This window comes from Barbus barbus, assembly GCF_936440315.1.
Source record: "Barbus barbus genome assembly, chromosome: 9".
NCBI lineage: Eukaryota > Metazoa > Chordata > Actinopteri > Cypriniformes > Cyprinidae > Barbus > Barbus barbus.
Window position 1 is genome coordinate 7,722,001 of NC_136737.1, and position 14,157 is coordinate 7,736,157.

A 14,157-nucleotide genomic window follows, 5' to 3' on the forward strand; every position below is an offset into this window, starting at 1 on the left:
TGACTTCTGCCCTACACAAAACAACTTCATCACTGCTGGCCTTTGTCAAAAGCATAACAGTGTGCTGGCCAAGGGCAAAACATGCTAACTACACTTAAAAAATAAAATAGTTATTAAAGACTGTGCTCTGTTCTGAGAGGAATGAGCTCAAATGTTGGTCAATTTTCAACAGGTTTAGCCAGTTGCATTTGGTGTAATTACAAGATCTAACGGCAGGAGCTGACTGACCATGTTAATTCAGCATTTCACTACTCAGAGTACATGTAGTGCCATGTAGTGTCCAAAATAAGACTTACTTCTATAAGAATAGCATCCCTTTGACCAGGGTGTGATTTAACCTCTTAAGACCCGAGAAAAAGGTTTTAGGATTTTTTTTTTTTTTTCACGTCTTTAAATTATTTAGTGCATTTAGAATAATGTAAAAAAAAAAAAAAAAGATATTACATTCATAAGTAATGAATGAAATTGAGTCCCAATGTCCTCATTTGAGCAAAAACTAAAAAGACATGAATGCATGGACAAAAACAATTGATTTGATTTTTTTATGTGTAAATTGTAAAATTGTTTTTTGTGTAATATGTGTAAATTTTTTAACAAACTTTGTATAATATTATATTATAACAGAATTATAAGATATAACTTTTTTATTTCTGCAAAATGTGTGTAAAATAACCATAAATGGGTTTTCTCATTATATACAATGTATCTATAAACTAAATCTAATTTCCATATTAATGTGTTTTTGGGGCAACATGTCATGAAAAAAAAAGAAGTGTAATAATGGGAGTAATAATTGACCAGATTTTCATAATAATATTTCATAGAATATTGAAATATAATTTCTTTTCCTATTCATTTTATGTCATCTTCCAAAATGCGTAATAAACATGCTTTTAGTCCCGGTGTCCTCATATGAGGACATGTATGAAATCAACATCCTGTTTCGTAACAGAAGGTAATTTTTTGATTTGAAACGCCATAACATTTTCCTGAGATGTTGATTTATGACACACAATTAAAAAATTAGACAGATTTAAATGATAATTACAAAATATTATTGTCAGTCCTCTGTCGTGTGTGTGTCTTGTGTTCCCGCCTCTTGTTTCCATATTTGGTTTGTTTCCTGTCCTCATCTAGTGTGATTATTAGTTAATTCTTGTCCAGCTGTGTTTGTCTCGTTATCTATGATTATCCTGTGTATTTATAGTCCTTTCTGTTCAGTTCGATTTCGTCTGGTCTACTTGTTACTCCCCGGTGTTCCTGTCTGTGTCAGCCCTGCCTTGATGTCTTCATTAAAGACTGTTATTTTGAGTTTCATCCTCGTCTCGTGTTCATCCTTGTGTGTGCACCGTAACAATTATCATATTTCCATAAGAGTGTCACTAAATTAATTTCAGACATTTTTGAAGACCAAGGAGAGGGAGTGGTAATGGTGAAACATCCAATCATTTGGTATCTCTGAAAAGCCCTGAATGTGCTCTATACATTAAAACTGTGGCATGTATAGTCTCAGAGAAATTCACTAAAAATAACGTCCTCGTATAAGGCCGCAGGGTCTTAAGAGGATAAACAGACCTCAAAGAGCCTCTAAATAGATGACACACAAGTGTTATGTGAATGTGAGTTTTAAGTGACTCTTGAGCTAAGCTGACTCATTCATACTCATTCATAACCAACCTCGGATCCTACCAGATGATATCCGTTTTGTCTGGTATCCAAAACCCATTAACAGCAAGTCATGTCTGGTACCCAACACTGTATTAACAGTGTTCTATCAGCCAAGAATTTGACTGAGTTGAATGGGAAAAAAAGCTGAAAGCCAGAAAAGAGCAGAAGCAGGAGGCAAAGCGATGATAAAAAAAATGAGCAGAGTTTGCAAAATATACTTTAATGTTTCAATGCTCACAAATATTGTTATACCATTGCTTCACATCAATATCCCATTCCATAAAGCCTTGAAACTACCACATTATCTCTTTAATACAAACATTCCATGAAACTCCACAATCATAAGACTAAACAACAAGAGCAAGCATTGCAACTATGTATAGTTGCTCTCACAGAAATAAAAAGGTTGTAACTGAACCTCATGCATAATGCTAATCCATTTGACCAACTCAATGTAAATAACACTGATATTAATATTAACCGCGATTAATCGCATCCAAAATAAGTTTTTGTTTACATAATATAGGTGTACTTTGTATATTTATTATGTATATATAAATACACACACATACAGTATTTATTTTGAAAATATTGACGTATTTCTATATTTATATTCTTATATTTCATATTATATATAACATATAAACATAACATATTTTTCATAAATATAAACATGCATGTGTTTGTATTTATATACTCAGTATGCACAAATATATTATGTAAACAAAAACGTTTATTTTGGATGGCATTAATCGTGATTAATCGTTTGACAGCACTAATATCCACTAATAACTTCTGTTCACTCACCACCAGAGGTCACGCGCTCCCCAACTGTTGCACTTCACCCCGGACTACAGTTCCGAAATCATTAAGCATATAAATCGTAAGTTTGTTGTTTTACACACATGCACACAGACATTATTTCATACACAAAATAGTAGAGAGATGCATAAGAAATCTTTAGATGCGCACATAACAAAAGACAATTTTTTATTCAAAAAACTTTATTGAAACTTTTCTGATAAGAAGAGTGCGCTGTAAACGCAAGCATTTTTCACAGTCCGCTCGTTTTATCGCATTTAACCACAGCTGTCGATGTTTTTTTTTGTCTGGCAGAGGCAGCATTTATGCGTTAAAATTTCAAATTGAAGCCTCTGCTACATCGAATCTGACACCTGACATCACAACAAGATGATATTTTAAGCTCCTGTAGCCGAATCTGCGCTGGTTTGAATTGGCCGCCTCCAGTTCTCGCTTTTTTTTAAATTGCTGAAATCAAGAACATACAAAACCTCCAGCTAGCGCTGTGACGTAACTGTGACGTCGGCTCTAAAAGGGTCTATGGAAACTTATATTCCATCCAATGTGCCCCCTTTTCTGCAAATTACTGCTCTTGTTTTATCCTTCTTAGAAAACTTAAGTGCATAACATTGGTCTACAGCAGGCATCCTCAAATCTGGCCCACTCTTGCAGAGTTTAGCTCTAACCCTAATCAAACACACCCGAGCTGCTAATCAGAGTATTCCAGATCATTAGAAAATCACAGGTAGGTGAGTTTGATCAGGGTTGGAGCTAAACTCTGCAGCAGATTGGACCTCCAGGGAAAGATTTGAGGAACCCTGGTCTACAGTATCATCACACACAATATGCTCTGCTGGATATTTTAGCACTTGTAGCACAACATCGCTCTCTAGTGTCCAAAGAATAAAGTCACATCTTTAATAGAGCTACTTTTACAGAATTAGCTGTAAATACTGCACATGCTGCTGGAAACGCTAAAGAACCAACAGGCTAATATACAAAAAAGACGCCTTAACTGATGCCTGTTTGAACAATACTAAACTCATTTATACAGATATTTCCATCTTGTAATATCAGCTGTATGCTACACATAATGCAGGGCAGCACACATATTCCTGCTATAGGCCCTGAAGATAAAAACAGATGGTTATTAATACTAAAGATCAAATGATAATCGGCTTTACTTTTATTTGACTAACATTCACATTTTTTTACTTTGGTCATTACTTTAATGGCATAGATTTATCTGATAAATGGCGCCATCTGGTGGAGTTTAAACAGCAGGTATAACCAACGCAAGACAGGAAACACTAGAGAACTATTTTGTCTTTTTTTTTTTTTGTCTTTTTTTGTTACTAACATGAGACTTGAAAGTCATCAAATTCATAAAGTGAAATAAAAGTCAATGTGAAAATTGTGTGAGTGCATGTGATGATCTCAGTTATATGTAAGATGACTGCATTTCTCATGGATGATCTTGAACAGCCTAATGAACATCATACAAGCAACTTCCTGATACTGTACATGTACATTCACACAATTACAGCATACAATACTTTCAGACCCTTACTTACACCCGCCTCAGGAATATTAGCCATTTTAAAAGCTGGAAGATTCATTTGTTTTTCCACTTTATGACCCTAATATTACTAATTCATTTTGTTAATTTTATTATTATTATTTTCATATTTACAGTTTGGGTTTGACCAAACCTGACGTATAAGTCACTGCACTGGAAACCTACTGAAACCATTAGATGATGTCTTCTAGCTGTAACATAAAACAGTAAAAAGTCAGTGGAATGAAAGGGTTGAAGGCCACTGTGTGTTTTTTTTTTTCCTTAGTGGGTGGAAATTTCACACCCTCCTGTACTTACAACAAATGAGAGTTACCTAACAACACCTCATTATACAGCTAGTTTTCAATTATTTTACAATAAAATGTGGGTGGGGGCAAATATTTTTGACTTATATAATTGAAGACTGTGTGCAAACAAAGGGAAGCGTTTTACCTTTATTAAGCCAACCAAACACAACCTTTGAAATCAAAAAACAACTTCTAAATCAAATAAACAAATTCTAAATCCTAAGACATTCTTACGATTAATTTGTTGCTAATGTTACTCATCATGTAATTTTTAGATTAAAGGGTCTTAAAAAGCTCATAACAGCAGGACAGGAAAAAAAAGTAACTCTTCACCTACAAACTAAACACACATGCAGCGAATAAACACTCTCATCTACAAGATGTTTGTCCATCAACAGATCAGACCACATCTCTGAAAGCCAACCACAGTTTGAGTTTCAGTTTGACTCAGAAGCTGAACCTGGTACTGTGAGATGATCGATGGTTTTATCATTAGTTCCACACACAGCAATTGGAAATGTAATAAATATATACCACGCTTTTTGAAATCACAAAGGTCAGGCTCAATATTTCTATGAAATGTAGTTCATCTAGTACTCAACATGATTCTTCTACTTTTAGACATTTAACAGTCTGAAAACTATCTTTAAAAAAGTATGTATGTGTAACTGATAAAAATGAAACAAATTGTATCTATTAAAAACTTTTAAGATTAAAAGCAGTGTTAATAAGGATCAGAAGAACTATAACATAAAATCATATGCAAATACAGCAGCATCTGAACTAGGAGGGTCAAACTCATTCGTGGGTGGATTCACTTACATTTACATTTACATTTAGTCATTTGGCAGACGCTTTTATCCAAAGCGACTTACAATTGGTGACTTACTTATAGGTTGAGTGTTTTTAGTGAATAGTTTTGTTTGATCAGACACTGAACAACTGAAATGTCTCACATGTTTGTTTTGCTCTGTTTTTGCTGGTGGAGTCCGACCGGTAAGTTATAAAAACATTTCCAGTGCTGATAATTGCTTTCCATTTCAGAGTAACAAAGCTGCTGTTGTTCAAAACAGATCATTTTCTTTTGCTGCTATCTGCATCAGATGAGTAATTATTGTGACATCTTACTAACTTTGGATTAATTATTTTACATAAAAACTTTCAGCAGGGCATAAAAATAACAAAACAAGTGGAAATTTCCACTTTTTTATTACGTTTATGACCTCATTGTGGAAATTTCCACAATGAATGTTAATAGTTATGCTCTGTGCGGAGGTTCAGAAAACCACTGAGCTGCTTTTAAATATTAGACTTTTTTTATATTTAATCCTTGTCTTCTTTTCACCCTGAAGTTATCATGTATTTGTTTTCAGTAAATTATGCAATTTTACACATTGAGATAGCTCCAGATAATATTCAAACAAATTAAAGACCAACTGATTGCTTCACATCACATTTCATTTAGTCTCTCTGCTGCTGTTGTGATGTTGTTTCAGTTCACATTTCAATAGCAGCTGATTTCTGGCTTTATACGACAACATGAGTCTTAATCTATGAGGAAAACAAACAAACAAACAAACAAACAAAAAACCTCTTCATATTCTCCAGGTGTGTTTGGGGAGTCAGTGTCAGTGATGGAGGGAGATTCTGTCACTCTAAACTCTGATGTTACTGAAATACGTGAAGATGATGACATACTCTGGTATTTTGGACCAAAACTTGTAGCTAAAATCTTCTCCACATATGATGGTCCTGATGGGAGATTCAGAGACAGACTGAAACTGAACAATCAAACTGGATCTCTGACCATCACAAACACGACAACTGAACATGCTGGAGTTTATCAACTAGAGATAGAAGGAGTGAACTTTTCATCAAAAACTTTTCGTGTTTCTGTCTACGGTGAGTAGAAACGATGTTTGTCCTGACCTTCTCATATTCTTCTTTTAGATTTACATAATCAAATGATACACTAAACGCTCACTCTGCACCCAGAACTGAAAATAAGACTGTTGTGTTGCTTTATTCAGATTTCTGTATATTCTCATGTTTTGCAGCTCGTCTGCCTGTTCCTAACATTACCAGAGACTGTTCTTCATCTTCATCATATTGTTCATTGCTGTGTTCAGTGGTGAATGTGAGTGATGTGACTCTCTCCTGGTACAAAGGAAACAGTTTATTGTCCAGCATCAGTGTGTCTGATCTCAGCATCAGTCTCTCTCTACCTCTGGAGGTGGAATATCAGGATAAAAACACCTACAGCTGTGTGCTCAACAATCCCATCAGCAACCAGACTCAACATCTGGACATCACTCAACTCTGTCACACATGTGCAGGTATGTCAGCAGTTTATTCCCTGAGTTGATCTCTGTCTTTTGTTGTAGATTATACTGACACATTCACTTATATTGATGATTATTGTTACAGACTCTGTGTCTAAGATAGTGTTGATCTCTGCTGCTGCTGCTGGATCTCTGTTGATTGTAGCTGCAATCGGGATCATCTGCATCTGCAGAAGACACAGAAAAAGTGATCAAGAAGGCAAGTGTTACCTACTGCTTTTAAGAAGTATTTTAACAAATACTAATAAATATTTAATTTTGATAATTACCATAATCATCATTTAAATGACAATTATTCTCATAATCACATACAAACTAATGTGCTTTTTGCAATTTCTGTAGAAACAACTCATAAATGTCTATATCTATGTGACACTGAACACAGCTCTTTACTCTTTATCTCAGTCATACAAAAAAACTGATTCTTCACTTCTCAGACTGCATCAAAACAATGAAAATACAAATAGTATTGCAAATCTACATGATTTCAATAATAAAACAACTTTCACAACTTTAGTTTTTATGACAATTGCAAAGAACACAAATGCTTTAAACATCATATCTGCATTTGATTTATAAATAATCTGTAATAAGGAATGTCTGTATAAATTTAAAGATAAGCACATACTGTGTTAGGGACTTTTTGTGTGTGGAACAGTTAAAATTAAAGTTGTTAATGCTTTTTTAAGAAGTTGCAATATTTAATTGAATACATTAATTATTTAACTTTGACAGCCCTAATATTAACGACACATACTGTGAGTTATGAAGAAATTAATCCAGCTAAGATTGAGTTTTGTTGTTTTAATTGGTGTTGCTATTACTAAAACAGTTCAGACGTACGACGACGAGATCACTTACGCTGATCCCACATTCCACAGAAGAAAAGCACAGAAATCGGTAAGAGAATTTGTTCCTAATTTATGTAATGCATCTCTGTGTAAATTCAGCAGTGAGTCAGTATTAGATGTGTGTGACTGTTTTCTTTTTTTCACACACAACACCATATACAATTTTTTTCATTTACTGTTATTTTTTATAAGTCATAAGACCATCATTCAATGCTAAACTTGATCAACACTACACTTCAACTTTCATGTTACAAACTCTTCACTCAGTAGCAATATCACATATGAAATATAATTTATTATGGGAATGAACAAGGACGCATTATTATTATCTCTGGCTTTAGTGCAGTTATTTCTCAATGAGTGAAGAAACACACACCAAAAAGAACAAGTGCAACTCTTCAGCACAATGGTGACCATAAAAACTCAACAATGCAACAGAAACTTAACTTAAATGATCATTATTTACAAATGCACTGTCCAGTTGGTTGTAAACATCATGCTTCATGTAGTCCCAATACAAAAAGATTTTGCTGCATTTTACAAATTTAAGTGGACTGAACATGTTTGTTTTGAGAGGTGAACAGTGTTTATTTTATAAGAAAGTCTGTGTTAAAATGTCTCACAGGAAACTGAAACCTTCAGGAAATGAAAGTCACAATGATGCACGTTTCTTTGGGTTTGCACGAGAGTCCAAAAGCGAATGCATTTGTAAAATCAGTCAAACCTGCTTTATAACACAACAGCTTTTTTGGTATCTCTGTCTGCTCTAAGGGTCACTTTTGTCAGTATTATACTTCTCACTCATCTCTTATTTTGTGTGTGTTTTCACAGAATGTTACAAAGGAAGATCATGTTGAGTATGCACCTATTGCCATCAGAAGATGATCAGACATAAATCCTTCTCTAAGTGCAAGAACTCTGAAACCTCCAGCAATCACCTCTGCTTCAGAGTTTTGGGATTAGCATGACCAAGTCACAGCAGGATCATTCTGAGGGGTCTGAAGCATTCTAATTAAAGATGGATTCTTGAAATGGTCCCCTCCAAAGTATTTGTTTTGCAGTACAAAGACCTTTAACAGATCTAAATCATAAATTGTTGTTAAAGACACCATGTATGTAAGTATCATTTAAAAAAACTGCAAAACGTAGATGCAGGATGCTCACCAAAAGCAGTGGAGACCCTGCTGTGGTCTCATTGATTCACATCTGTACAGATATGTGGTTTTATCTGTTGGACAAACAAGTTCTGCATGAGCTTGTATCTGCTAGATGTTTGTGTGAGAATCAGTGTTTGAGGTGTCAATGGCGCGTGGTTGAAAGTTTTTTTTCCATTCCAGCTCATATGAAACCATTTGACATGCTTTAGATAAGGCAGCCTCACTATAGATAGGAGCAGTCGTGGCCAGTGCAGTCATGGCCTAATGGTTAGAGAGTTGGACTCGTAACCCAAAGGTTGCGAGTTCGAGTCTCAGGATCGGCCCTTGAGCAAGGCACTGAACCCCCAACTGCTCCCTGGGGCGCTGCAGCATAAATGGCTTCCCACTGTGTGTTTATTGCGTGTGTGTGTGTATTCACTACTGTGTGTGCACTTGGATGGGTTAAATGCAGAGCACAAATTCCGAGTATGGGTAACCATACTTGGCCACGTGTCACATCACTTTCACTTCAAATCCAGCAGTTATATTTAGCTGCATTTTAGTTTCCTATTTTTCTGGTGTCCTGTAGGTTGCCATAGTCACTGCATTGTCTTTGTAGGCTTGAAGCATTAGACCAAAGTCATAATGATCACTCTATGATCTAAACTCCTTCCAGCAGATACTAAGACCCATATATTAACACTATAATGACAAATTTATGACAACAGTTATATGGTTTCATATAAGAGCAATATTCTTTTTTCTACTTATTAGAAATGAGGTCTGTAGAGGTGTAATATCACACATATCTATAACGCTGCAGTGGAATAGTTTCATAGGAGGTGTACATATTTTATAGGATGTCCCCAATAAGTTTGATCTTTTTTTTTCTTTTTTTTGAGGTATCTGTTGGCCTCTGGTGTGAAATAATGTCAAGTGTGCACAGGGTGTGAGAGGTCCTTGACATGATATAATAAACGTTTCTCCAACTCACTGTATCAGTGCAGATGTAATACCTCGTTATATAACATCATATACATTTAGTACAGAAAAACAAATGAACAATGCATTTAGAATGAATATATATTTCATTTTGTCTGCTTTTGCAAATCATCCTGTTTTAAAATGGACTACATGTGCTGTCAGGGCTCACACAGAAGAGAAGAAATTGTAGAATAAAGTTATTTTTGTTTTCTTGGCGCATAAAAAGTATTCTCGTAGTTTTGTAACATTACGGTTGAACCACTGATGACACACAAGACTATTTTAATTAAGTCCTTACTACCTTTCTGGGCCTTGAACGTGTCAGTTGTGTTGCTGTCCATGCAGGGTCAGACAGCTCTCGGATTTCATCAAAAATATCATAATATTCGGAATTGTGTTCTGAAGATGAACAAAGGTCTTACAGATTTGGAACAATGTGAGTAATTAATGACAGAAGTTTCATTTTTGGGTGAACTAACCCCTTAAAAGTGTACAAGACAAGCATGTATAGCCTACTTTACTAGAGCACCATCTAGTGCCACAACCAAGAATTCCCCTTTCCAAATTAGCCTTCACCCTCATCCAATATAAATACACAAAAAAGCTTTTAAAATGACAACTGATTAGATATGGTGTTCATATTGCTAAGGATTAAGTTGATGTTCGGGTCAAAGGTTGAATCCTAAAATGTTAATGGTGAAAGTTCAACCCACGAATTGAAATCACATTCCAAAAAGTAGAGAAATTAATAATATAAATCAGTTTTTTCCTTAACAGACTCATTGAAATGACAAACAGATTTCAATTACAAACTCAGTTATAACAGTATATTTCAAAATAGTTGTTATACATAGGATGAACTTTACAGATCGTTTTCCTTGGATAATACAATAGAATATATATATCTGAATAAGTGACTCTGGGAACAGATCTCATAATCCACATCAAACGGGATAAACCTGAGAACGAAACAGATGTCTGCACAATTAAAAGCCTTCTTCCATTGTTCAGTCAAACAGATGATGTTTAAAACTGGGGTCAAACTTCATAATTGTTTGCTGTTCTTTTTCCTGTCTTGGAATGCGATAGTAGAAAAAATAAAAATACCACTCTTAACAAATGCAACACAGACAAACATATTTCGTGAACATAACTGAAGGAGACTGACTGACAAAACAAACATCTATATGTAAATGATGTACAATCATTTAACAAACACTTTTATCCAACACAACTTAATTTTAAACTGAAATATCTATAATGGACAGATAATGCAAAGTAATAAAATAGTGGAGCTTTACTTTAAGGCAACAGGAACTGAACAAAGCAAGTGAATGTACAAACTTGGCAGTAAAAACAATTACAGTATATTAAGTATATTACTTTGCAATTTGCTATACAAATGTTGAAACTAAATATAAGGAATAATATATGTTTACACATTTCAAATATACATAATTTAGTACAAATCAGCAAACATCAGAATTGGTACGGAGTAGAACCACTTCTCTGTGAGTGATGAGAATTTAACAATATCTTTTTCCACTCCTCTCCATCATTTCCCATCTAAGTTACCCAACAAATAATAATAATGCTACTGTGATGTCCCATTATCAGCCGTCATCAGTTAATTCCCATTCTGATAAGGGAGTTGTGTGTTTTACACCATTCTCCTGCAAGAAAACACAGAAGGTAATACGCATGATCAGAATTGACGATTCAGTCACACACACAAAAAACAAAAACAGTAAAAGTAGCAGGTAAAATCACAAATTATAGATAATAAATAGATAACAGAAACAAAAGCTAAATTATCATCTGGTTAGAGTTAGAATGATCATTCAATCTTCTGAACACAATACCATGTTACAGTTTTTATTTTTTCTCTAAATGTATCTCATTACAAGTTTATGTTCTTGAAGTCCAACAACAAATATTTAAGTATTTTATTAATACATATTTTAGTAAATGTCTTGGTGCTCCTTTTTTGTTGTGCTTCATCATACATGCATATGGTGAAGCCTTTTATGTTTAGCCATGACTTGCTGATAAAACAAACAGTTTATGAAATAGAAACAAGTGCATTTCATAATATTTACAAAATATCAAATTCATTGAAAATTAATGCAATAGTCTGATTCCCTAAAGCTTCTAATCATGGCTGATCACAACATAAATTAATCTAGAGATCCAAAAACTTCATAATATTTTTGTTTACTAATACAATAACATATGATATACATTTAAAAGATAATTCCACCATATTCTTTTAAGTGTTTTTATGTAATAATTTCTGAATAAAACTACATACACATAAATGTCAGACAGACTTATAATTGTGAGATTTGCAGATCTCACAGAAATCAATATGTACATTCACTTTTTGTTGTTTTGCAGATAGAAAGACAGTATCTCACCTCATTGTAACTGTGCAGCCTAATGATGCCTGTTTCAAAAACAACAAATTAAATTAAACACAATACGTGGGTTAATTGGAACAAAACTAATCTTGTCAATATAGCTGTATGCAATGCTTGCCATTTCGTCCTGCTTGTGTAGATTTCCTGCGGCGATTGTAAATCACAGCAGCAACTGCTGCAGCCGTAAACAGCAGAACAACAACAACAACAACAGCATATATTCCTCCTTTAGCAACTGAAGACACTCTTGAATCTGGAACAGCTAAAGACAGACAATCATTTTTTTTCTAGAGATTGACTAATAATCAACTTCAGCAATACCTTTGACTGATATTTACACTTGTCTAGGTCACCAGTATGATACTGATTTATTTCATAAATCTGGTGGATTTTTGAGGAAGAGCAGGCAAAACAGCAACAAGAGACAGCAGCATTTACAGGACAACAGACTAATGTTATGCATTTCTGTCATTACTAAAAATAGACTTGAAAATTGTAAAATTTATAATGTAATAAATCTCAATGTGATAAGCATATGAAGATGACAGATGATCTCAGTTATATTTTAATACTGAACCAAAGCACTACTTCTAACAGTCCGCAATTAAATCATTTACTGGGTTGATTTACATACTTCAAACTGTTTTCTAAAACTGCAAAGGAATGTGCATGGAATGACTAATGATACTCACCAGTGACAATAACACTGAATATCTTTATGATACTGATTCTGCTGCTGCTGTTGATCTGTAGTTTATAAAGACCAGAGTCTGTGATTGTGGTGTTTCTGATGGTCAGAGATCCAGACTGATCAACCTCCAGTCTGTCTCTGAATCTTCCATCAGGATCTACACACCGATCCTCTGTACAGGTTTTATTGGGATCTCCAGTGATTTCAGCTATGCGAATGCCATTAAAATACCATGTTATCAAATAATTCAGGTTTTTTATTTCACCAGGATCTAAAGTGACAGATTCTCCCTCCTTCACTGACTTTCTCTTCATTTTATCTCGTTCAGCAACAGCAGGAGCATCTGAAACACAAACCAACAGCTGCTGGAGAACCTTTTGAGGGGTAAACACATAACATGAGAGAACTGTGGAATCCTCTTTACTTTGTCTAAAAAACAACATTTATCCACAATTTAGCTCATAAACATTTTGGAAAAAAAAAAATGCACTGCACTTTGGATTCCTGATTAAATAAAAAAATGAAGAGTAACAAATTCATTTAAACAGACAATAACAGAACTTTCATCATTAGAACAAGACTACAATATAAAATTGATAAATAACCAAAGGAAAAGTGATGTTTTAAAATCACAATGAAATATTCATATTTAAATCTACAAATTCCACTTCAACAGTAAATGTGTTTTTGACAAATTTACCTATTATGAACTAATATACAGATAAAGAGAAAGCCACAATATCACAGCAAAAAATCACTAAATTTTAATGTACATGACTTGATTTTACACCTAATGACTTACCATATACAGGAACAATGAAGAACGTTTCACTGATGCTGTTGCTGCTGATGATACGTAGACGATAATCTCCAGAGTCTGTGGTTCTGATGTCTCTGATGATCAGAGATCCAGTCTGATGATCAAGCTTCAGTCTGTCTCTGAATCTCTCAGTACCTTCATTACACTGAACATCTGTACAGATAAAACTGAGATCTCCAGTGATTTGAGCTATACGAGCATCATTAAAATACCATCTAATGTTTTCTTGTTGATTTGTTTTAACACCAGTGTGCAGAGTGACTGAATCTCCCTCCATCACAAATGCTGACTCTCCTTCTGTATTCATACTGAAAAAACCTGTAGAAGAAATGAACAGTTATTAGAAGCCAAACAAAATGACACAACAGGAACATGCTGTGAAAAATAACACATGCTTCACCTTGAAAGCAGATGTGAGATCCCCCCCCACCCAATATGTGTTTCCATACATTTTGAGTTTAGTAAAAGGAATAGATAAAAGGAATTCAGTGTCAGTCTCCACCACATGTTCACGAGAGCACACAATACATGCATGTGGTGCTGCTGACACAGCCTTGTTTACAAGCAGAGGAATTCAC

At 34.5% G+C, this 14,157-nt stretch overlaps 2 protein-coding genes across 2 annotated transcripts in view; both read right to left on the reverse strand.

Moving 5' to 3' along the window:
- Positions 1 to 14,157, reverse strand: part of LOC306875011 (uncharacterized protein) — a 991,916-nt gene that overhangs the window by 229,866 nt on the left and 747,893 nt on the right. The gene's annotated exons all lie outside the window — the stretch shown is intronic.
- The window catches only part of LOC306874609 (cell adhesion molecule CEACAM3-like), a gene marked incomplete at its 5' end in the record, with an annotated part of 103,817 nt that continues 99,750 nt past the window's right edge, over positions 10,091 to 14,157 (reverse strand). The window contains 5 exons of the mRNA XM_079424757.1: positions 10,091 to 11,321; positions 12,066 to 12,094; positions 12,187 to 12,330; positions 12,761 to 13,102; positions 13,562 to 13,897. Of these exons, the coding sequence (XP_079280883.1) occupies positions 11,262 to 11,321; positions 12,066 to 12,094; positions 12,187 to 12,330; positions 12,761 to 13,102; positions 13,562 to 13,897 (911 nt within the window). The 3' untranslated portion in view covers positions 10,091 to 11,261. The remainder of the gene's footprint in view (positions 11,322 to 12,065; positions 12,095 to 12,186; positions 12,331 to 12,760; positions 13,103 to 13,561; positions 13,898 to 14,157) is intronic.